The sequence below is a fragment of the Beta vulgaris genome, chromosome 9 (assembly GCF_026745355.1).
Source record: "Beta vulgaris subsp. vulgaris cultivar EL10 chromosome 9, EL10.2, whole genome shotgun sequence".
Lineage (NCBI taxonomy): Eukaryota > Viridiplantae > Streptophyta > Magnoliopsida > Caryophyllales > Amaranthaceae > Beta > Beta vulgaris.
Window position 1 is genome coordinate 40407452 of NC_079210.1, and position 26372 is coordinate 40433823.

Genomic DNA, 26372 nt, shown 5'->3' on the forward strand with positions numbered 1-26372 from the left:
TTTTTGCAAACCTTTTTGAAATGATTTATTTTGAACAAACTACTTGAATATAAAACTTAGGAATGTTAGGCCCAAAATTCATTTGGGCCAAAATTCGTTTTAAATACCCAAAACCTTTCTTATAAAAGCCTTTCTAATAAATAATAAGCCTTTTTTTAGTAAATAAAACCTTTTTCAAAAACTAAAACTTTTATAAAAATATAAATAATAACTTACTAAAAATACGGAGTATTACAATAACTCAACATGTACTTAGAAGATAATCCTAGCTTTGTAGGGGAGGGTCCAACCTAACTGGTTTGTCCCCTCAAAGTTTAGGCGTAGATTGTAATGGTTTTTCTTGGTTTGAAATATAAGTTCACTTAATTAGCAAAAAAAAAAAAAAAAAAAAATTCTTATCCACGGCATAATTCAGACTTAATAACTAGTTAATTCATTAAAGGTTATGGGGAGTTCTAGATATTATTGACACACTTTCTCTTATGGAAGAAGGCGAGAAAACCTAAATTATGGTGAAGTGAAAATGAAATAATGACATCCGGTAAGACAAATTAAAATGTCCCTGGAAAGATAAATCAGAATCAAATACTGCAATATGTTTAGGAAAATCACAATTGTAGGTTCTAAGAAAGCAATTGAACATAAGTACTAAAAAAACTAAATTATACTATTCATATCACCTTAAATTATTTTGGGTCTAATCTCAATTCCATCAACATAAAAACCACCTTTAGGCTTTCCAGCTTCCACCTCTAATATTGACATCTCCACATCTTCATCTTCTCCGGTAGTCAATAATTCCCCAATTTCGACCTCCAGCCAATCATTTCCTCTCTTCTTCGGAAGCTTTACATCATCTTCTTTCTCTGTAAATACCTCAGCGTACATTATTAACGTCTCGTCGATTATACCTGCTCGCCTTGGGTCTAAATACACATTCCCAGTTACCAATTCGCCTCCTCCGGTTTTAATTCCAACCTTTACCGGAAGATCATATAACCCAAAGAGGTCCTCTGAAACATTGAAAACAAGGTATACACCATAATGTGTGTTTGGTGACAACATCGATGTCTTGATTTTCCCTCGAATTTCAAGCCACCAAACGTATATGAGCTTTGCTACTTCAGAAAACCTGCTGATTTTTACGTGTAACAAATTTATGCATCAGTAACCATATTGGAAGGAGGAATTAGCGCGCGACCTCTATCTAATAGCTGACAAGATAATAATAATATAAGATCGGAAATCGGAATGAAGCATGCATGGAGATTGGAGAGACCTTGACTTAGGCATTGAATTCCATTGCCAGTAAGTTGGTGTATCACCCCATGAGATGGATAAATTTCTCGCACCAATTGTGTAACACTTTTTGCCAGTTGATTTCTCCAGCGAGAAGCTCTGATGAAGAGAAAAGAATATGATCATCAGATTCAGTTACAATACTGCAGCAAAAATTTTGTAGCAACCAAATTTGGAACAAACAATTTGGTTTTTTATTGTTCTATGTTTTGAGTTTACAAGTACCAGTAACAAAGATTGTTTGGCGTTATTGCAGTTTCTAATTAGTTCTTTTATCTTTGCAATCATGATATATAAGTATATTAAGATGAGCTTAAACTTTTTAGAGGATAATGAGCTAAAGTAATATTTATTCAGTTTTTTTGAAAACTAAAAACCAAAAACTCCAGACAAAGTGGTTTAGTTGTCAGTTTTCAAAATCATCATGTTCCCAATAAATTTGACTAATTTTTTATTCATTATAGAACATATATCATATGACTTTGAAAATCAAAAAACCAAAAAACAGAAAACCACAGTAATACCGAACGGGCCCTAAGTTTTTGGTTTTAACAGATTACGAGCATGTTCAGCAAAACTAGTTGTTAGCTATTGAGGTAGCTATTAGATTTCAAAATAGTTGTTAGTTGTTAGCATTCAAAGCCGCCAATTTAAAGATAATTGTTTGGCAAAATTAGTACTCCCTCCGTCTCAAAATATAATTCTTGTTTCTTTTTGCACAATATTCAAGACGTACATTTAACCTACGATATCTTCTATTTCGTATTAGTAAAAAAATATAAAAAGTTGATATTGTGAATGTACATGTTGATACAAATCTAACAAGACATCACATGAGTATTTTTTTTTAATCTATGTTATATAAGCCAAGGGAGAGCTATGGTGTCCCCTTTTGAAAAGACTTTTTAACCATTCATTCAATAAAAAAATATTACCTATTAAAATTTCAAGATTTTCCTTAATCATCATCATTTCTAATTTAAAATATGTATATAAAGATAGGAAGTTCAAAGTAATTAAAATAAACTTTCATAAAAATATATGTAGTGAAAGAAAAAATTAATGATTGAAGAACAAATTAACATAACTAAAACAGTTTTCAAATCAATTACAAAATCAAAGACATAAATTTTAATTTTACCTAAACTTTGAAATGCAATAACAATACCAACATCCATTAACAAGTAATAAACATACCCATAAAACAACTTCTTCATCAAGGAATTTTTATATTTTGTAATTACACCACATGATATTTAATTAGAACTAATGATGATTGTAAATTATATCCTTCAAAGTTACATTTAAATAAATTTCAATAATAATCGCCAAAATAATCCACGCATTCATCGCGTGTAAAGAAGGTTAGTATACATTACCGAGAGTATTTGGTCAATATTTTTGAAATCTGACTCCCAAAATAAAAACAGGAACTACATTTTAGAACGAAGGGTGTAATTAAAATTATAAAAGACAACAAAAGGGCATTTATTTACTTATGAAATTAACAACAATACTTTTATTAATTAGTTTGACATAAGACTTTAATAATATTTAATTTTAAAACATACACATAAATATACGTTCACAATCTTCAAATAATGTTTTGAATAAGTTAAAATATTGTAACCATTTCTCTAAATCAAGTGATTAAAAGCTGTGAATAAATGTTATTCAAAGTAAAAAAGTCTCTCCCTAGGCGATCTAGGGTTGAGTGGTGCCGTCTTGTTTTGCGAGTGAATCGTCTCGATTTGTGAGTCTTGTCCCTTGCGGAGGGGATTGAGACTTGATGGCAGATGAATTATCACTGCGGTGTTCGTATTTAAAGATTACAGAGGAGGAAGATGAGATTGTCGAACTCGATGAAATCCCAGTCGAAGAAAAATCAAAACTGGATTTGGCGATTGTCGGCAAAGTGATGACTGTTAGGCCATACAATTTTGAGGCTTTTAAAAATACAATGAATCAAATTTGGGCCATCTCGAAAAATGCCCTTTTTAGACCCATTGAAAACAACTTGTTCATAGTGCAATTTGCTACTGCACGCGATCGTGAAAAAGTTCTTGCAGGACGTCCATGGACGTTTGATCAACATCTCGTTATGATGAACGAGATCGAGGGATCTATACAACCCTCAAATATTGCGTTGACCCACTGCCCTTTCTGGGTGAGGATTTATAATTTACCTCTCGATTGTCGGACGGTGAAACATATTCGGATGATTGGTGGTAGTCTGGGTGAGATTTTGGAGGTGGAATCGGATGGGGTGGAATGGGACAAATCAGCGAGAATTAAAATTCGGATGAATATTACAAAACCTCTTCGCCGTGTGCAAAAAATAAGAAACTCAAATGGCCAGGTAGTGTTGATTGAAATAAAGTACGAACGGCTACCCACTTTTTGTTACGTATGTGGTCTCATTGGTCATATGGAACGTGATTGTACGATGGTTCATGAGGATGAGAAAGGTGATGAGAAGCAATGGGGATCATGGTTACGAGCCTCGCCGCGAAAGGGACGTTTAAAGATGATCGAAGAAGCAAAGAAATTTCTGAGATGCTCAAAAGCTTTGACCTTTCCGGAAGAGGGACAGTTAGTGGATAGCCCGGACGTTGGTGTAAAGGATGTGAGGAGGGGTGTTGAGATGGTGGTTGGCAGCCACAAGAAGGATGTTACGCTCGAAAATACTATGATCGAGCCACATGCGCTAGTTCCTTGTGTAGCAGGTGGGAAGGAAAACTCCAAGAATAATGGGAAAGGGGTGGAGGATGACAAGCACCAGGAGCACTACAATACTATTGCCTCCTTATCACCATCTACATCTCATGTAAGTCCTGCTAAGACCTATAATTTTTCTGCTTCCAAACCTGGGTGTACGAAAGCTAGTAGAAGAGGCAAGGTGGTGAGAAAGAAAGTTTCAAGCCCTGTGAGCCGGAGTGAGGAGACAGTGGGGTATGATATTAACCGCAATAGTGGGGAAAAACGAAAAATCGAAGATAATATGGTGGTGGATGGAGAGTCTTGTCCGAATGATGTAGGGGAGAAAAAACTCAAGTTGAACGTTGTAGGCAGCCATGATGAGGGTGTCAAAGTAGCGGAGGTGGTGATACCACCCCGCGAACAACAATGAAAATCCTAAGTTGGAACTGCCAAGGGCTTGGCAACCCTTGGACAGTTAACGCTCTCCGCGAATGGTGCTGGAGAGAAAGGCCAAATGTGGTGTTTTTAATGGAGACAATGATTGATGCAAGTAAGTTAGAGCGGATTCGTAACATTTGCGGCTTTGTTAATGGCGTGTGTGTAAGTAGTGATGGGAGATCGGGGGGTATGGGTTTTTGGTGGAGGGATGTGAATTTGTCCCCCGCCAATTATTCAGCCCACCATTTTAGTGCGGACATTAGTGATCATAATAATAATATTGTTTGGAGAGCGGTGGGAGTCTATGGATGGCCCGAGAGTGAGCACAAACACAAAACATGGACCATGATGGAAACTATTAAACATAGCAGTGATGTCCCCTGTGTCATGTTCGGTGACTTCAATGAAATTGTGTGCCAGTCTGAGAAAGAAGGAGGGGTACCTAGGAGTGAACGTGTGATGGATGCATTTAGAAATGCCATAGATGGGTGTGGCTTGCGAGATTTGGGTTACAAAGGAAGTCGGTTTACTTGGAAGCGAGGTAATAACCCAAATACTTTTGTGCGTGAAAGACTTGATCGTGTTTTGGCAGATGTGGGGTGGTGTTCGATGTTCCCAAATCATAATGTGCGCCATTTTGCTACATACCGGTCTGACCACGCTCCGATATTACTCTCCACTTATAACCTCAACGAGCAGGGGCGTCACAAAAAAAGATTTCGGTTTGAAGCTCTATGGCTCTCGAACCCGGAATGTAATGCAGTGGTGGAGGATGCATGGAATGGAAGTGTGGGTGACGATGCTACTGCAAAAATAGAAAAGTGTGCTGAGAATTTAACTTCGTGGGCAGCGAGGCGGTTTGGGTGCATAAAAAAGAGAATAAAAGAAACTGAGGAGAAGCTCAGGGTGGCGCAAACCCGATTCCCGGATGCGACCATGTTCAATCTATGTAACAATTTATCACAGGAGCTGGATGAGTTACATAAGCAAGAAGAGTCGTATTGGTTTGCAAGAGCAAGGGCGAATGAGATGAGAGATGGGGACAGAAATACAGCTTACTTCCATCAAAAAGCGAGCCAAAGGAAACAATATAATAGAATTGTGGGATTATTTGATGAAGATGGGGAATGGCGACGCAACAAAACTGATCTGGAGCATATTGTATCGTCTTATTTTGCAAATTTGTTCTCATCGGAACACCCTTCTGAGATCGAACCAGCGTTGGCAGGGATGCGTGTATTAATAACGGAGGAAATGAACGCGAGCCTTGATACGGAGCCTACTGAGGAGGAGATAAAAACAGCACTCTTTCAAATGCACCCAAATAAAGCTCCGGGTCCGGATGGTATGCATGCTTTATTTTTTCAGAAATTTTGGCATATTGTAGGAAGTGATATAGTTTTCTTTGTAAAACAATGGTGGCGGGGTCTGGCTGATTTGGAGGCTGTGAACAAAACATGTGTGACGTTAATCCCCAAATGTGCCTCTCCTAAGCGTATCTCGGAATTTCGACCCATTAGTTGTTGTAATGTGCTTTATAAGATTGTCTCAAAAACACTGGCGAATAAACTGAAGCCACTGCTGGGCGATATTATTTCTATAAATCAGAGTGCTTTTATTCCTAAGCGTCTGATTACAGATAACGCTCTGGTAGCTTTTGAGATTTTCCATGCAATGAAGAGGAGGGGTGAAGGGAAAGATGGCTCGGTTGCGTTGAAACTGGACATGAAAAAAGCATATGATCGGGTGGAGTGGGTTTTCTTGGAGAAGGTGATGTTTCGGTTGGGTTTCAGTGAAAATTGGGTACGGAGAATTATGGATTGTTTATCGAGTGTATCTTTTGCTTTCAAGATTAATGGGCAAGTGTCGGGTTCAGTGATCCCATCTCGGGGCCTCAGGCAAGGTGATCCAATATCCCCATACTTATTTCTCCTTGTTGCTGATGCTTTCTCTACTTTGATTACTAAAGCTGCTGATGAGAAGCGCATCCATGGGCCTAAAATATGCAATGGTGCACCGCGGGTTTCCCATCTTTTCTTTGCCGATGATAGTATACTTTTTGCAAAAGCATCTGTTAGAGAGTGCTCGGAAATAACTGATATTATCAGTAAATATGAAAGAGCTTCTGGTCAAAGTGTCAATCTGGATAAAACGGATGTTTATTTCAGCAAATGTGTAGCAAATCATCGTCGACAGGAGATTGTGACGACATTGGGTGTTAGAGAGGTTCAGAAACATGAGCGATATTTGGGATTACCTACAATTATCGGGCGGTCAAAAAAAGTCATTTTTGCCGCTATAAAGGAGCGAATATGGAATAAATTGCAAGGGTGGAAAGAGAAGTTACTGTCAAAACCCGGCAAAGAAGTGTTAATTAAAGCTGTTGCTCAGGCTATCCCGACGTATATGATGAGTATCTTCCGCATTCCTGATGGTTTAATTGATGAGATTCATTCTCTTATTGCTCAATTCTGGTGGGGTTCCAATGGGTCGAGGCAAAAAATGCACTGGCAATCTTGGGACGCAATGTGTAAGCCCAAAGCTATGGGCGGGATGGGGTTCCGAAACCTTAAAGTATTTAACCAGGCCCTATTAGCAAAACAAATGTGGCGCCTGCAGTTTGATACTACGTCGCTGCTGCATTCTGTTTTAAAAGCGCGCTACTTTAAACATGATTCTGTGCTCGAGGCGAGGAGGGGTTTTGACCCTAGTTACTCGTGGAGAAGCTTGTGGGGTGCTAAAGCTTTGCTGCTAGAGGGGCTGCAATGGAGGGTGGGTGACGGGACCGACATAAAGGTGTGGGAGCAAAGCTGGGTTCTCGGGAAAGAAGGGCCACCAACCCCTCAAAATCTGCAAGTGATGAATTCCATCACGTCTGTTGCCGATTGTATTAACCGAGACAGGAAGGAGTGGGATGAAAGCGTTGTTAGGCTATGTTTTACAGAAGAGGACAGTAAATTAATATTACAAATGCCCCTCTCTTTGGTTCCAAGGAAAGATATCATGTATTGGAAGCACTCCAAATGTGGCACGTATAATGTGAAGGCTGGATATTGGGTTGGCATGCTTGGAAGCCAACAAGTAGGTGACAATGCTGACTCGACGTTATGGCGCACAGTATGGGGATTGGGAGGGCCTTCCAAATTAGCCCACTTTGTTTGGCTTGCATGTAAGGAACATATGGCAGTGAAAGAAGTGTTATATAGGCGACATATTGCACAAGATGAATTATGCTGTTGCTGTGGAGTGGAAGTTGAATCCATAAACCATGTTTTATTTGAGTGTGATTCCATCAAGCAAGTGTGGGAAAATAGCAAATACGCAGCACTCTTAGCCGAGACTCCTGCGGGCTCTATGGCGACGAAGCTGTTGTGGTGGGCGAGTAAGAGAGGGAGAAATGAGGTGCGCGAGATTATGACTATCGCATGGGCTATCTGGTTCTGTAGGAATAAATATGTCTATGCTCATGAGATCTTAATGCACAAGGAATGGTGGTTTCTTTCACTCACATGGTGGCTGAGTTTATCACATACAAACAGAAGGTGTCCTTTTTTCCCACCCAGGCTGGAACAAGTGTTTTGAATGCTAAATGGAAGCCTCCTCCTCATGGTACATTGAAAATCAACATTGATGCTCATGTAGTGGAAGGTAGATATGCAAATGTGGGGGTGGTGGTTCGAAATGCTGCTGGAACCATCACATTGGCTGCGGTAAAAAGACTGGAAGGAAGGTGGGAGGTTGCACTAGCTGAAGCCGCTGCTGCGCGCTATGGATTGATGGTGGCTAGGAGGTATGGTTTTGAGAATATATGGCTCGAAGGTGATGCCCTGGAGGTCGTGCAAGGAGTCCGAAAAGAGATGGAGGGTTTTACTCCACTTCATATGCTTTATGATGATATTAGATGGCTATTACATGCTTTCCGCAATTTTATGTTTTCTCATGTTAAAAGGGCTGGAAATACTGTAGCTCACTTAATGGCTAGGAGAGATACTAGTGAGAATGCAGAAATTATTTGTATGGATCCGTTTCCCCAAAGTTTGATCAATTTGGCGGAACTTGATTTGCATTAATAATATGGCTCTAACCTTTCCTTTCAAAAAAAAAAAAAAAAAAAAGCTGTGAATAAATCAAGGACAAATTATGCAATTTAACACGTTAGTTGAATGTACCGAGTAGTAAATTTCAAGGAGAATTCCATTAGAAAAGAAAACAGGAACTCAAAGAACATCAACATTCGGTTGAATCTAGTGAAAGGAAATATACCAGAATACCCCCGTCAATGAGGAGAGGAGTATGAGCAAGATGCAAAAAGAGTTGTTTTTTGGAGAGAGAATCTAAAAGGGCCTGACCATCGTTGGATCGAGCAAGAATCTGACGGTAATCGGATGGCAGAAAATGTTCCCAGACAAGATCCGAATCAGCAGCAGACTTGAAGGTTGTAGATACGGAATCGAATCGGCACGCATCACGAGGATTCGTGAATGTAAAGATGGCTGCGATGCATTCTTCTGGTAGGACGTTGAAATCGGCGCCGCAGAAGATCTCTACCCCTTCTCTCTCTTCTTCTTTTTGCCTTTCTACTGCCATCTTCAATAATACTCCTATTCTCTGTGTTTGTGTTTATCCACAATACCTTGTGAATGTATTTGTCTTTTGAGGGTTTGTTAATGTAAATTTGTGTTTAGGACTTTGACAGAGCGAGGCGGATTTCATAGGAGGTGAATGGGTGGGGGTAAGGGTAGGGTTAGGGTTAGGGGTAGGGGTGTTTATGGTGGTTTATGGTTGACCGTCCCGAAACAACATTTCTGTTAGGTAATCGAAAGTTTCAGTTCGCTTTTTTTTGAACCATAACCGTAATCGTTCAGATCGGTTATTGCCTAAGCGGTTACCCGTTACTTTGGTACGGTTTTTTTTTTTTTAACCATTAACCCTTATTTAAGTTATACCATCATGTTTTACTTAATTTACATATATAATTTTTATTTTTTTGTGCATATTTTTTTATATTATAATCCCTCCGTTTCCTAAAGATCTTCCCTCTTTCCGTTTAAGGGTGTTTCCAAAAGATCTTCCCTCTTTTGCTTTATTCCTTATTTGGCAAAACAAATTTCCTTATTTACCCTCCCATGTCACTATCATATGGTCCACCATTACATTATTAATTCAATTTTACTCCCTTTCTCTCTCCTACTTTAACCCCTTTTTATTTGTTTATTTATCTTAACCCCTTTCTCTCTCCTATATACTTTACTCGCACCATGCCCCACACAACTTAATTTTCCTTGGTATCTGTGGGAACAGTAAGTGGGAAGATTTTTAGGAAACGGAGGAAGTATATACTCTAATATGAAATGTATTATAAAGTGGATAATATATCTATTGAAAAACCTAACTTACACTATGAATTCACTCTATTTCCTAATTATATTGTTTATATTAGTAATAGTGTTTCCAAATAATCACATACTACCTCTAATTATTATAACTTAGTAACAAATATTATAATTAATGTAATTGTTTGAAAATGTTTCACAATAAGTAAATAGAGGAAAAAAATATTTCGGTAATTCGGTTAACCGTTCACTCAAGAATCATAACCGCAATTGTACCATTTAACCTTTAAATTTATCGGTCTTGTAACCGTACCGTTAAACATTTTTTTTATCGGTACGATTATCATCCGTTTTGACCGATTTTTCAGTATCCCGGTACGGTTTTTCGGTGGGGGACGAGTAAACCGTGATAGTTTTTTTTTTTGGTTTTTCTATATGGTATCGTTGTACTATTGCCTTTTCCACATAGTACATAATATTAGTACTAGTCTTATATGCACGCAATGTGTGTGAAAACAAATCAAAAGATGATGGTGGGAAGTCTAATTGCAGTTTTTCCATTCATTATATTTATATTTCTTTTATTTTTTTAAAAAAAAAATTAGAGAAGTTATAGTTGGGTTTTAGTTAGTGGTATAATAGTAAAGAAAAATGTACACCAAAGTTTTCTAGAATTCTCATATATAATAGTTCTGTAATCATAATGGTGCTACTGTAATTAGGGGTTAAAAAGGTTGATAAACATCTGTCAATTAAAACGTTAGGTTTAGTTACTTTATGTCATTAATTGATTAATTTCTTTCTTTCCCTCCATTTGCTTATATCTCAATTATTTATGATGCCGCGATTTATCTAGCATAAAGGCAGCCTCTTTCCTCCATCTTCATCATTCCTTTCTCCATATTCCTTCATCCTGAAAAATCCTCGCTTGTGTTTGGATAAAACGAAGGCATGCCAAAGCAGCTATGTCAGCCTTAAGAGTGGTAGCCCAAATTCGATTTGAGTCCATTAACTGCAATTGCGTGCCTCCAACAATTACAAAAATTAGGATTTCAGATTCAACCAACAACTCTAGGAGGTAGTACTACAAGTGCAAGCATCGCAATTTCTTCATGTGGATGCGCAAAGATCACATTTTAACAGCGAATGGATATGGTGCAGTCATTGGTTCAAAATCTCAGGCAAAAATGCTTTTAGATGCTGTTGTGGTTAACTTGCAACTCAAAGATAAAGAATTAGGTGAGTTTGTGAATTTGGCTTCTAAAATAGTAGTCGTTATATATTTGGTTCTGATGTATTTGGGTGGATGGGTATATGTGGGTGATGTACTTGGAGTTATTAGTTGTTTAAGCTATGTATGGTTAATGGATTAATGGAATATATTTAACTAATTTTACTTGTTACTTTCAGTGATATACTTTGTTTGTGACTGATTTAATTGATCATTGTTTAAATTCTAGAACTATAGCCAAAACAACACAATTCTTGCACTTCACAATCTTAGATCTCTTGCATTGTTTGTTTTATTCTTCTTCTCTCCTCTTATTTATGCTTGGTCTACCGATACCTTTCTTTATAAAAGAAGGGAGTATCTTTGGAAAGTCATAATCAGGCCACTAATTCACGCACATATGGGATAGGGTATATGTTGTGGTTGTATGCTTGCTTGTAAGTACTAACAAAGTACCAAGAGCTCAGATAATGATGGATCTGCATGTATCTGCACCATTACCTTGATGGCATCCCTACATGGCACTCCACTCGATCAATTGCCAATTCCAAAGCACATTTTCTTCTGTTAATGCTCATTGGAAACTAAGATTCCCCTCATGTACTTCAAATTCACCTGGATCAGGCATATGGACAACTAGGTACCTCTAATAAAGTAAGCAACGAGTCTGCATCTATCCACTTCCAAAGTGGAGTTGGAACTTTCCACAAAGTTGGATGTGTTTGAGTCACAACAAACAGTAGGGTCAAACTTGTGCTTAGTGCATCTACTTTGACTTCCCTAGTCTACAAGCCAAGTCATCACTTCTCACTAGTAGAGAATTAACGATTTACGTCTGCTCCTAGAGCCTCATTACCGTTGGATCTGGGTGCAATGCTACAGGTCTCAATACGAATTATTGCTCAAAGATGATTTGCGTTAGATGGAAGTTCGACACAATTGATGAACCATTTGCGTCGAATGTTGATAGTAGCCCAACGCAAATCGTTTTGCTGCCAGCTCCTAAACAACGTTTTTTTGATGTGGGAATGAAGTCATTTGCGTCGGATCGAGGGCTCAAGCCGACACTAATGGCTTTTTTATATATACAGAAAAGGGTTATTTGAGACAGTTTGTCCTGAAGCAAATGTATCTGTTCCAGACTGTCTATTGCTTCGTTTTATTCTTACAACTGTGACAAATAAGGCTTTTTCTAAACAGTTGGTCTTGTAAGAGACCGTCTACTTTTAATTTAAAAGTAGGCGCGGCCCAAGCCCAATATTAAGAAGAGAATAGATCATATTTCTTAATATAGTGACTACTTTAATCTATTTAGTGACATTTTAATCTATTTAGTGACCAGTTTAATCTATTCATTAATAACATTCTTTAATTCATTTAGTGACTGATTTAATCCATTTAGTGACTAGCTTAATCCATTTTGTAAGACTGACGGACTATTTTTAAAAATTGTTTGTTCTAATTCAAAATTTAGAAGGGAAATAAAAGAAGGAGAAGAGAATGGACGACTAGGATGGTGCAAGATACCTAAAAATAGTGTTAGGTTAGAGAGAAATTGAATGGGCTTCTTAGGAGAACTTAGGTTTGCATTGTCTAATTTTATATTAAAATTAGACCGTCTATTATAATAATTTGTGTTTTCTAAATTAAAAAATGTCATTTGAGTCAATTTTATGGGACAACTGACGCAAATGAATATTTTTTTATTAAAAAACGTAATTTTGCGCGGTCAATTATTAGTCAACGAGGAAAGTGTTAAAAGAATAAAAGAAACTGATTGCAATGCTTCACATGATGACAAAACCAAAAGACTTCTAAGTAAGGCCAATCAATTTGGGTCCTTAATCGCTAAAGATGACAACATGGTAGTCTTACAAAGCCAAAGGTGCCATGTAAAAAATCATAGTGTCATATGAAAAGCCAAAGGTGCCTCAAATGTCCATAAACAGGTTAAATGTCAAAGAAACAAGTTAGGGAGATACACTCAGGATCATAAACAACTACATTCACAAAACTTATTAGGTTAGTGCCTAATAATCATAATTGAACATGATGGAGAACTCTAAAGTCTAATAATCACTAGTGTATAATCTAGAAATGTAAACCAGCAGCATTATACATAGACTCCGACTTTGACGGAAAAAAATTTTCTGAATGAGAAGCTTATTAAAATACTTCGGAAAATATACACACTTTTCGGCATACACATAAAGTCGCATTCGAGATGCATCAGCAAATAGCAAAAGCTATATCAGCTATTTCTAAAACCAATATCAAAGTTGTTTGGGCCCCATAATGCCCAATGCTGCAATGCACTAGGGGAAAAAACGAAAGGGCTGCGGTGCAAGGACGACTACGCTTTTTAAAAAAACGCAGCCCTTATTAGTGAAGGGCTGCGCTTTTTAAAAAAAGGCAGCACTTTAAGTAATAAAGTGCTGCGTTTTCAAAAAAAATGCAGCCCTATATAATTAGTTCTCGCGGGCTAATGGGTTTACTCTACTTCACACCTAACCCTAACTCCTCTTTCTTCACTCTTCGCTCCTCAAAAACAGCCACCACCATTCTCCTTTCTCTTTCTTTACTCTTCGCTTCTCAAAAACAGCCACCACCACTCTCCTTTCCACTTCGCTTCTCAAACCACCGCCACCACCACTCTCCTTTCGATATATAATAATGCTACTGCTGGTCAGGTTTAATTATTTACCTTCTCAAACCACCGCCACGACCATTCTTGCTCCTCTCTTCTTCTTCCACTTACGTCTCACACGCTTTAATCAGGTTTACACCTTAGGACATTGAACCGGTGAACTAGCAGTATCCTCCAACTCTTGATCTACAAAAGCCTCCATGGTTTTTCTCTTCTTGGAAATAAACTTTTGGCTGTTGTCATGCAATACAAAATCGGATGCTAGATCATCTGAAGCCATTGAAGAGTATGAAAAGAAGAAAAGAAAGAACTCGATTCGATGTCGAAACTATTGAATGTAAGATCTTCGACGTTTAAAGTACTGATCGAATCAGTCTCCTTTACAGAACAGTAATCAAATTCTGTTGGAGGTAACCAACATTTTCGCTTGTAATTTGTTTTTACCTTTACTTACTTCTGTTTTTAGTTGATACCATCATAATTATTTCTCTTTCCTGGTTAATTATTTTACTTACTTCTGTTTTTAGTTGATACCACCGCCACCACCACTCTCTCAATCTTTGTTGCCAACAACCACTCGCCTAAATCATCATCTTTAGCTTCTTGACCAATTTTTGGAGATTTGAACATTTTGCGAATGATTTAGTTGTTTTAGATCTGAAATTCTTGTTAATTTTCGCTGTTTGATTTGAATAATTGCATCTGTTATAATTTGTTGTATTTGGTTCTATTAATATTTTTACTTCTCTTTCGGTATCAGGTTTTTAGTTCTTCTATTCTCTTTTGTGCTCCCTATCCTTTCCCTTAAGCTGAACCAAAGAGAATATGGGTTTTTGATTTTTATATATTCTGTGTTGGTGTAAGTTTCAATTTTTGGGGTTTGTTTGTATGTAAAATGGGTTTAAGTATTGCTAATATGAAGTGGGGTTTTGGATTAGTAGAAGTAAGTTTTGATTTTGAATTAATTTTATCAGTTTGGCAGTAGTTATGTTATTATATATAAATGTCAGTTTGTGATTTTGTTATAATTTTATCAGTTTGGAATTGATTCTGTGTCAATTTGACATAAAAATGCAAAAATAATTTTTTTTTTGGTCCGAAAGGGCTGCGTTTTTTGGCTTAAACCGCAGCCCTTCTATGTTAAAAGGGCTGCGTTTTAGGCACAAAACCGCAGCCCTTCCAATATGGAAGGGCAGCGTTTTTGGGCCTCAACCGCAACCCTTCACAATGAAGGGTGAAGGGCTGCGGTTTAAAAACGCAGCCCTTCACTTTGAACCGCAGCCTTTAGGGCTGTTTTAACCGCAGCCTTTTTGTTTTTTCCACTAGTGATGGGCCACTACATTCCCAAGCTATTGGCCAGCGTGGTAGTCTTCCAGAGGGATCCACCCATCTTAAATCCTGTGCCAGCATGGCAGGGACATTCTTCACATATTCCAACATCTATAAATAGGGGGCAGATCCCAATTTATTGAGGTAATAACTTCTAGACAAGCTACTTCAGAAATCCCAATTAATATACATCAACTGACTTGATCGTCGGAAGGGCGATCCCGGATCCACCCCCGGGGTAGTCTAACTCTTGTCTTGTGCAAGTCTCCCAACGATCTTCGAGCATCTGGCCCTCACTAATCCTAATCTCGATCCATCCCACATAATACAAGTTTTTACCCGAAATAGGTTGGCGCCGTCTGTGGGGACCATCGTACTAAAAGTTATGGCCATCACTCGGAGAAATCGAAGACGACAAAGTAACCTCGTCCCCTCTCATCACTCGAGAGTACCGTCTCATGAGGTGGCCGACGAGACAGCGCAGAACCCCCGGCAAGCCCCTGTTCTCTCGGCCCGCCACCAGCACATCCTCAAAAGAGATTCACCCTTGAGAGGCTACAAGTGCCATTAACCTTGGGGCGCCTAGAGCCAGGATAACTCAAACCCCAGCGGGCCCCCGGCGATACGAGCAGACCAATCCTAATTCAGTCACTCAACAGAACCTTCAGCAGCTAGTTGACCGCCTCAGCAACAATTTTGAGCACGGTCTCCAAGCTCTGATATTGAACTTCCAGGTAGGAGGAGAAGGGACCTCGAACAGACACCCTCTGCCTCCCATGCGTCGACTGGTAATTGACCGTAATCGAGTAAGGAACCTCGATCAACCCTAGGTCATAGCCCTCGATCCACCGAACTCACCGCGAGTGTCTTAAAGGGCAGCTCAGGCCGCCCCCAGCAGGGGGACGCGCGACACGTGTTCAACGAGCGCCATCTGAGAAATGGTAACCGTGACACTCGAGAAGTCTTGAACGAAAAGTGAGCACAGTCCAGGGCAAGGAATACGCCTCCCAGCCCTAATCGGGAACATAAGGAACCTCGAGAGAGGGAACCTCGGGAGAAGGAGCCTGAGGAGCAGAGGGAGCCTCGTAAAGAGAAGGAGCCTCGACATCGATGGGGCCATTGAGAACGAGCGTCCAGTAGCTCTGAGTCCAGCCACGAGTCAGAAGCTCAAATGGGCAATCTAGGGTTCGTTACTCCTTTCGGAGAGAACATCATGAGAGCCATCGTCCCTCGAAAGGTCAAGGTTCCCCCCATCGACCACTATGATCGGACTACAGACTCCATCGATCACCTGGCGGCGTTTAAGGCACAGATTAGTGTACAGACTAGCAGTGAGGCTGCATGGTGTAAGTTCTTCCCAACCACTTTGAGGGGGTTGGCCTTAACATGGTTCATAGATCTCCTCCGGGAGTATATCGAGCTTCGCGGCTCTCAAAATAGCCTTCAAGCAGAACTTCATCGCTGGAAGAAGACATCGGAAAACTAGCATTCACCTCATGTCGATTAGACAGCGGAGAGACGAGGAGTTAGGCGATTACATCAAAAGGTTCAATAAGGAGTCGTTAAAGGTCTTCGACCTCCAGAACAGCGTCGCGTTCACCGCGCTCATGTCCGGGTTGTACCCCTCGAGCAGATTCAAGCTCAAGCTCGCGAAGAGTGAAGCCTCATCATTTTCAGAAGCTATGAACCTTGCTCAGAAATTCATTCAAGCCTCTGATATCTGCAAAATGCATGAAGAGCCCGGCTCTGGAAAGAGAAAGTACGAGTACACACCTCGAGCGGACAAGCCAAGGGATGTCCCTCGGAAAGAGAAAGATAAAAAGCCCCGGTTGGAGGACAACAGGCACGACTCTCGGTATAATCTGAATCGAAGAGAAATCTACCTGGACATCAAAGGAAAGTACCCCTTTCTTGAATCAGATTGATTGATATTGCACGTTAGTTGGCTAATAAGTAATAACAAGTGATTTTATGGAGCTTCTATGTACAACATTCACACTTTTGAACTACTTTGCTTTAAGCCATTTCTGCATCCTATCTTTAGTAACTCTAGAAGGAAATGAGTTAGTTCTGACACATTAAAAGCCTTTTTTGTTTTATCTGCTTTCTTGCCAACTTTATATGATTTGCATCTTAATTGTGACAATGTTTTTAGTGTGCTAGGCTCTAGCATTTGCCTTCTGGATTGATAATTGAAAAATATATGTTGACACTGAAATTTTTGTGTAGTACATGTCCTTGTAACTTGTATCCATGGACAAGAAAACGGGTATGGAACCTTCAAGTGCTGTTAGACATTGAGGAAAGTTCTACTTTTTAGGAAGTTCATCTGCTTCTGCTCAGCTGCTTTTCAAATGTCTGCATATCATTAACGAACTAGCCTACTACAAAGGTGCAGTGTCGGTTTTCTATATCCACTCTTATAATGGTAGCTTGGGAAAAAAGATAGTTGGTTACTAGAGGGAAGTGAAAATGAAATATTGGTATATCCAAGAGTAGGGAAGGAGTAAGGCATCCAGATTATTGAGTTGTTATCTTAGTTCTGTTTACCTTTTGGAATTGAATCAGGCCACTTAAATGCTTGATAAACTATCCTAGCTTTCTGTTTTCCATAATATGAATCTAAATTCTTTCTTCTTCCTCTAATTTGGGGTCCAGTTGTGTTAATTATTCACAACAAGATGTTAACAAAATATTAATAAATGCATGTATGATGTGCTATTAGTATTTATCTTCAAATGCATAAATCTTATGCATGGTGGAAAGTAATATTGAAGGCTTAAAAACCTAAAGTAATCAACAATTAGCCCTTGTTAGAAGCTCTAGGATGCTAATTAGTCGTAATTTTATGGATTGGAATGAGAAGTTCAAATAATAGTGTTTGAGTTTTGTTCTTGTTCCTCGACAATATCCAGCAATTCTCAGCTCAGCACATGTGGATAGTAATTGTAATGGTGATCTTTCTTTCTATGCGGAATGTGGTGACATTGTTCATTGTGGTGAGGGAGTAGAATGGGGATGAGGAGAATGATGTAAAACCCGGTTTAATATGTTATTCTTTCCTTTTTATGACAAGGTAGTTCAATGTGAAAATAGATGTGGATCATATGGTTTATAAAATTTATTGTTACCATAATCAAATTGATCAAATTATAGCTTTGTCATCTGATATATTTAGTTGCTCATAAGTCATAATTATATATACTAGGTTTTCTGGGAAATTTCGAACTTGGGGAGAAGGCGCGGATACCATAATATGGTTGGCTTTACAACTAAAAGAAACGTTGGTCTCTGGTGGATTTTACTTTGACATAGCTGAAACACTCAAGCACCCGCCATTTGCATCAACACGAAGCACAAATTATGAATGAGTTCTAACTTTTCGCCTAAGTTTTTTAACCTTAATCCACTTTTGGACATACATTATATTTTTGGATGTGGATATTGATATCATGTGGATGTGGCTATAGGATAAATTTGATCTTGTTTATGATTTAGATGAATATTGATATGTATATATAGTAGTTTTTTTAAAAGTTTAGATTTATGAATATTAGTTGAATTCTGTGATATAAAGAATTTTGGAAGTTTGGAATATCAATTCAATTTATTGGTTGTAAGATCTTATGGGTTGAGTGTTAATTATACATCAGATACAGGTATTGTACTGTCCTGTAGAAAAAAGAAATTATATTGTACGACATTGTTGTGCTGCGTGCTGCCTACGACCAATAATATATGCGTGAAATGATAATTTGTTTATTTTTAAAAAAATATCATAGATAACAGTTATAAGTAATATATTTTACATATATTATAGCAAAACAAAACAGTTATTCAAGATAAGTGTTAAATTTTCCTTCTTTCAATTTGTCATATAAATAGCAAACATAACACTTATTTACAAAATGTGTTATCTAGTGGCATAACGTGTATTATAAATGATTGTTATGTCTTCTCAGGCAAATGTAACACTTTTGTCATGTGTTATGTATACTTTACATTACATTAACTTGGATAACACCTCAAAACTGTTATGTAAAGCCTTATTTAATAGTTATCTTTACCCTTTTTTCTAGTAGTGGATCATCATGGGAGTAAATGATTCCCTTCGCGTCCTCTGACGTGAACGCCACATACGGCATGCTTGGGGGTGCCGGCCACTGTCGGGTGTTGTGATAGTTCAATTGGTGCCTGACTTCCTTCAGGCTGGCCTTGGCACCATGTATGCTTCCCCCGCGTGTCGGTGCTCCTGAGATAACATGGATTTCAGTGATCCATTCCTTCACCAACTTCTTTTTGCCGTTTTCATCCTCTCTAGACAGGGATTTTCGATCAATTTCGCCTGGTACTGGGTGAAGTAGCCTCTTCGTACCAAATCCTCTATCCCGTCTTTCAGGTCTTTACAATCATCTGTAACATGACCACAATCCCTGTGGAACTCGCATCACTTCGATTTATCCCGACATTTATAATACCGATATACAGTCTTTACAGTCATCTGCCACTTATCGTCCTTCTTGTGGAGTTCATATATCTCTCCCGAGACATTGTTAGAGGGGTGTAATTCCGATATTGGTCAGCTCGCCCCTCCTTGCCTCTCTTTACCGAGTTACTTTGCACTATTGGGAAAGACTCCACCTGATGCGGTCAAAACCGGCCTATCTGATGCGGTTTTGATCCGCATCAGATGGGCTCGCCGCAGCTTACAATCATTTTCTGATGCGGTCCAAAACTGCATTAGAAAGGACTTACTGATGCGGTTCTTAGCGAAAACCGCATCAGTTAATGTGATTAATTATACGGTTTTCGCTTAGAACCGCATCAGATTTTAGAGTTTTTGTCCAAAAAAAAAAGTCGCAGACCTGCACCCTCCAGGTCTGCAACTAATATGTTGCCCTTACCAATAACAATGAATATAACCTACCCAAAACAAAAAAAAAAACAAAAATTACAGAGCACCAAAAACCAAAAAAACGCTGCATAACAATGAATACCAATAACTTCCAATTCAACGATGAAAAAATTACATTTCCAATTCAACAATGAAAAACGAACTAAAAACAACAAAAATAACGAAAATTACAGAAATTACAGAACCAAAAGTTATAATGACGAAAAAAAACTAGATGTAACTAAAAAACATAAATTACAGAAATTGAACGATTTTTTTTAAAAAAAAAACGAACAAAATCTAACTAAAAACATAAATTACAGTAAATAAATGAAAATTTTAAAAAAAGAACTAAAACTAACTTAAAACATAAATTATAGAAAATAGCCGGAAAATTAAAAAAAATATAGATCTAACTAAAAACGACGCTGCATTCCTCGTTGCCTTTGGCGGCGCGAAACGTCAGCAAGCCAGACGAGCGTAAGTTACGGTCTTCTCTTCGTTTGTTGTTGCGGTTCGTCGTTGAAGAGGCGTGGCTGAGGAGGGAGGAGGCGTTGTGGTTCGTCGATGAGGAGGGAGGAGGCGTTGTGGTTCGTCGCTAACGAGGGAGGAGGGAGGAGGAAGGATAGATGAGGGGGCGTCGTGGCTGGAGTTGGGGAGGATTAGGGTTTGAGTTGAGTGAGGAGAGAGATGAGTCAAGAGCGGAAGCAATGGTGTCCCCTTTAAATTTGCATATTCACCTCTTCACACCATAAAACCATTATACACATAAACTTATCAAAAACATTTAACCAGATATATATCTATTAAATCCAATCAACTTATATAATTGTCAATCACACATAAACTAATTGCCAATAAAATAGATTCAATCAAATTAAATTTTGATCCAATCAACTCAAAAAAATTGTAATCAAGAACTTACTAAAAATCAATACCACAGACAATAAAAAAAAATATGGCATTCCCATCACAAAGACATCTCATATAAAAAATTAATCACAAATACAAACTTCAATAAAAATTCAGTTTCTTCATTACCTAGATATGCAACTACATCACTTATAGTTACTTTAGAATGTTTTTAGATACTATTTGTAAGTATTTAAATAATTCTTATTCACTCACCAAATGAAAGTGAACGTAGATAAGTACTTTCAAAATTTTATTTTTCATTTCTTTTAATACCGAGTAATAGTTATGTCTAAAATGTCACCACACGCATAATGTGCAGAAAAAACTAGTATTATGTAAATACAACCTATATGTAATGTCATTGAATTTATTGCCAAGAAAAGCCATTGAAAATTTCCCAACACGTTATAACTTATACGTGATATCAAATATGGTGTAACTTAGATATGTTGAAGGAGTATATAGTTTTATGCAAATATCATCTGTTCTTCGTCAACTACTGTTAGTATCATATTATCATTCACTTGTCAATGTATATTGGTGTCATGGTGTGACTATTTTCTTTCATAATCCCTCCATTTAATTTTAATTATGGAAAATTTTCAGTTTATATATATATTATTTTTATACCTCACTTTGACATTTATTTTTAGGGATATAAAAAAAAATCCCCATAATAAGTAATGAATGAGACTTTTTTTTTCCTAGGTAAGTGAGTTAATCATTCCCAAAAACAAACAAATATACATACTAAAGAGAAACCAAGGAGAGGCAAACCAACTAGGTTGGACTCCCAAGTTCCAACTCGAAGGCCTTCAACCACACCATTACTTACAATTTACAAACATGAACAACTAGGTTCCTAAGCCATATTCTGCTAGCTCTTGATATCTTTTTAGGAAGCACACTATAACATCTATCAATAACATCCTTCTACACTCTATACACAGTATTACCTACAGAGTTAACTGCTTGATTCCAATAGGCCTCATTATTACGAGTTCTCCATATATGGTACACCAGATCCCCCAAAGTAACAGCATACACTTGCTTCTGAAATTTAGACCTTCTGCTTCTATTAATCCACTGGATAAAATTCTGGCCACTCAAGTGATTGTTCTGTATTCCAATCCAGTGCATGACTTTCCTTAAGACAGCTTTGCAATATTGACACTCAAACATCAAGTGACTCTGATTTTCTTCCATTACCCCCACATATCAGGCAGATGACATCATCAGCAATACCCATATCATGTAGTTTTTTTTTCCTCGTTTTAGTTTTGTTTGTTTTCGACGCGTTTTCCATCTTCCTTCAATCGGGTTTTCAGGTTTTTCGGCCCTTTTCGCCGCCTTTTCCATCTTCTTTTCCTGGGTTTTCGCGGTGTCGGCTTTCTTCATCGGCCTTTTTCGTTCGTCGGTGCGTCCCCGTCCCCGTTTCGCACCACCACTTTTTTCGTTTAGTCGGTCGCCCCAGTCCTTAGTCGTTCCCCCCCCCCCCCCCCGGTCTGTGCGATTTCCCCCTCTCCCCTGTTCGATGTATTCCCCTTCCCCGATTATCCCTGTTCGCGGTAGGTCCTTCAGGCCACCCCTTGTTGGGCTCGGCTGCGTGGTTCTTAACACCCAACTTCCTTGGTCAAGAGTCTCCCCTCCCCGATCCCCCCCTTTTATGGCGGTTAGTTTAAGTTTCCCCTTCCCCGCTCCCCCGGTTAGGTTTAGGTGTAGTCGAGAGTCCCCTCCCCGTCCCGCGCTAGTGTTAGATGGAGCCAGTGTATTAAGTGTGCCAAGGAAGCGTTTGCAGGTTCTTGATGGTGTTGGTTGCCGGCGTGGCTCTATGTGTCGGGTGGTAGTTTCTGTTTTCATTACTTTCATGTTTGTTATTTTTCCGATCTGTTGATCGTCGGTCTTCTGGCTTTGGGATTGTCATTTTGGATCTTAGGATCTGTCAGTGGGGCGTAGTTCATCAATTTAACTCGCCCCAAATTCTCGTGATGACTTTATGTGTCATCACACCTAAAAAACGCATCTTGTGGGAGGCCCCCCAACTTGATTTGGGGCACGTCAAGACCTCCACCTCGTTTTTCGGGTTTCAGTCTAATGTGACTGATTTTCGAAGACCCTCGCAGCAGGGTCCGAAGTCACTCTCGAACGTGACTTCTTGGTTCATCGAATCAGGAGAATCCTAGGAGGCTCATCAAGAACCTTGGGATTTCGTGCCTAGTGGACAGGATCTACTAGCAGTTGTACGACAATTTCTCTATGAAGATCGTCAGAGTTGTGTCTTTCAACAGATTTTCACTCACATCCATCTTCACTCCCCATCGCACAAGACATATGTTATTCGGACTGGACTTTTACTAGTTAGTGTTTATGTTAAATTGTTTTTACGCGTTATGGTAGTTTTTCATCGTGTATGTTGTTTCGTTTTTTGTTTAGTTTGGTTGTATAACCATTAGGTTGTACTCCCGCTTTTCATTAATGCAAATTTCCTTGATGTCAAAAAAAAAAAAATAGAAAAAATTTATGTTTTAATTTGGAATAACAAGTCTATTCCACACAAACTTGTCCCAGTGAATTCTCACAAAATCACCAGTCATCAGACTGCAGACTTGCTTTACTGAGTACTCAGGCATATTCACCATCAGGTTTAACTTCATCTTGCTTTTGATTACCTCCTTCACTTCACATATCTTCCTCCAATACTAGCTGCAGCCATATGCTGGTTGGTATTCCCATCAATCTTCACTTTTCACATAAAGTTCACTAACCCATTTTATCCACATATTATCTTTCTTAGTTGTCAGGGCCCATGTATATCTGTCAAGGGTAGCAATATTCCACTCCATAAGGTTTCTAACCCCCAACCGGCCCCCAGCATACTTGGGGATACACACCTTAGGCCAGGCAACATATCCCCCTCTACAACTATAGAATTTTCCTGACCATAGACATGCTCTACAAACCATCTGAATTTCATGCAAAATCTTCTTAGGAATTACAAACACATGGGACCAGTACACATGGATGCTAAGAAGAACTGAGTTGACAAGAACTAATCTTCCTTGATATGAGAGATTTCTACTGCTCTAGCATCTCACTCTTGTTGTCATCTTTTCCACCAAAATCATACATTCTTTCACCTCCATTCTCTTGTGACTAGTAGGCACCCCTAGATATCTAAAAGGGAGCCTCCCTTGCTTGAAACCCGAAACATTAAGAAGCCTTTGGACCTCATCTCTATGCATTCTAGAGGTGTACAATTCTAATTTGTGCTTATTTACTTCTAATCCTGAAACAAAAAAATGTTGCTTCATAATTTCAAAAAAAAAAAAAAAAACAGAAACGCTTCTTCATCTTCTTCACTCTTCACTCTTCAGTTATTCTCTCTCTTTCCAAAATCCAAATTTAAACTCCATAATTTTCTCTAACCACCATTAAAATCATGAAAAATTTCCATATTTTCCAAAATATAGCTGTTAACCTCCTCTTAAATATAGCAATTAAATTTTTTTCTACGATTCAAATAGGGGAAAGTTGTTTTTGTATAATGTCGTGCTCATAAATTTCAAAATTAAGAATTTTTTTCAGGAATTCTTCATCTTCTACCCATTACCATGCCAAAAACAATTCAGTTTACAAAAATCTAATCTTTAATTCAATAATTTTCCCTTTTTTCTCCTTGAAATTCTTGCAAATTTCCCATATCAGTCAAAAATATGTTCTTCCCCATTTATAAACTTCAAATTGAAGAAGAAAAACTTGAGTAAAATAGCTCGGTTTGTTAACGGGATATGCAGTCACAAGCAACAATACTTGTGGGTTTTTAATTCTAATCTTCTTCTTTCTTGTAAGCTGGTTTTTATCTATTATACTGAACTTTATTTCCTAATAATTTGAGTTCAGTTTTTTAGTGTTGGGATAATAAAAGAAATAAGTTTCTTTGAATTAGTGGCCTTGATTTTGTTGTAATGTTGTTGACAAAGGAGTTTCATACAACTTGCTTAGTTGTAAAGCTGGTAAATAAGAAATTGAGCAAGTAGCAACTGTAAGGATTTGTTTAGTTTAGTTTTAATTAGATTATCTTGATTTTGTGTAGTTCATGATTGTTCTATTGGATCAGTCATTTGGTTGTTGAATTTGATAAATGATTTTTTTCTCCATCTCCACCCTTCTAGATCACTAGATGCTATGTGTAGTGACTGTAATTTGATATCTCATATTCTATTTAACATATCTAGAAAAAAAATTTGGTAGCAACATCTAATTTTTTTTTGCCAGCATACATTTCATAGTTGTGCCCTCCATCTTCCCATGGTTTTCTTTATTTCTTCCCTCATGCGATTGCAATGTTTTTTTTTTTTTTTTACTTAATTTAATGAAAACTTTTCAAAAAAAATTATTGAGTAATTTTTTAATCTCTTGAACGTCAGTGGCTCATTTTTTAAATTTCGCCCTGGGCCCAATAATATTCAGGAACGACCATGATTTTAAGTAGACTTCTAGCATCAAACTCGCGACAAGTATGTACGTTTGGTCAGATTATGATGGTGTCGACAACCACTCCATGGCAGATTTTAAAAACTAATATGAACTCGGAGCCCACTAATTTAGTGTGCACCCGATTCATTTCACGTGAGTTGTAATGATTATAACTCTCAGTTTTGTCGCGTTAAGTCTTTCCACTCTTTCTTCTCTCTTCTCTGATAAATTCTCTCTTCTCTAATGACTTCTTCTAACTTCGTTCTCTTATAACTTCTGCATTTTCTCTGTCATAAATTAATTAACTTCTTCATTTTCTCTCTCATAAGTTCTTGATTTTCTCTCTCATAACTTCTTCATTTTCACTATGTTAAAGTTATGCCTGTGTCTTCCAGTTTTTTCATTCATTTCTATCTAATTTAGAAAAAATATAGTGTATTTTGAAATAATAGTGTATTTTGAAATGATATAGTGGATTTTGACATGATAGTGTTTGGCTAAGTTTTTTGGCGTGTGTTTTGCATGATATAGTGTATTTTGAAATGATAACATGTGTTTTGAAATGATAGTGTTTTGCTGTTTTTTTTTTTTTTTTTTTTTTGCTTCATATAGTGTATATGGACATGATATAGTGTGTTTTGAAAGGATATAGTGTTTTGCTTTTCTTTTTTTGCCTTGATAGTATTGCATGATATAGTGTATATGGACATGATATAGTGTGTTACCATGATATATTGTATGTTTGTTCTGAACAATTATTTTTGTATTATTGAAGAGAGAAATTGCAGGTTGTAGCGGGTCACGTGTTTGAACCTGGTGCACAATATTTTTAATGTAAACCGGATCCATACAAGTCGAATTGATTACAGATTTGTGCTTATGGAAATATTGTTCAGGTATTCAAATTTTGACGTAGCCAAAATTAACACACGCACGCACGCACGCACGCACGCACGCACGCACGCACGCACGCACGCGCACGCGCACACACACAAGTATTGTAGCTTGCTAAATTTATAATCATTTAGGTAGTTAAATAGATTGATCGAGTGTATCATGTTATTTCAGCTATGTTTAACAAAACATTTGACACAAACTTAGATGATAATT

General features: G+C 38.0%; 1 protein-coding gene across 2 annotated transcripts; it reads right to left on the reverse strand.

Annotated features, from left to right (window-relative positions):
* Positions 1 to 507: 507 nt before the first annotated feature.
* On the reverse strand, positions 508 to 9752 carry LOC125493447 (putative F-box protein PP2-B12). 2 transcript variants are annotated; one of them, XM_048636829.2, is made up of 3 exons: positions 8701 to 9752; positions 1280 to 1398; positions 508 to 1135 (listed from the first exon to the last, which is right to left on the reverse strand). In XM_048636829.2, exons 1-3 carry the CDS (start codon positions 9022 to 9024, stop codon positions 682 to 684), a joined length of 897 nt encoding a protein of 298 aa, XP_048492786.1. In that variant the 5' UTR covers positions 9025 to 9752; the 3' UTR covers positions 508 to 681. The 2 variants fall into 2 exon arrangements, with proteins under 2 accessions (XP_048492786.1, XP_048492787.1); XM_048636830.2 differs by having other exon boundaries at positions 508 to 1132; positions 8701 to 9749.
* Positions 9753 to 26372: the final 16620 nt, after the last annotated feature.

Coding starts and splice junctions, on each gene's coding strand:
- LOC125493447 (XM_048636829.2), bottom strand. CDS start 9,024: ATGGCAGTAGAAAGGCAAAAAGAAGAAGAGAGAGAAGGGGTAGAGATC. Junction 1,399..8,700: donor TCATTGACGGGGGTATTCTG/GTATATTTCCTT, acceptor TCTCTTCATCAG/AGCTTCTCGCTGGAGAAATC. Junction 1,136..1,279: donor AATTCAATGCCTAAGTCAAG/GTCTCTCCAATC, acceptor CGTAAAAATCAG/CAGGTTTTCTGAAGTAGCAA.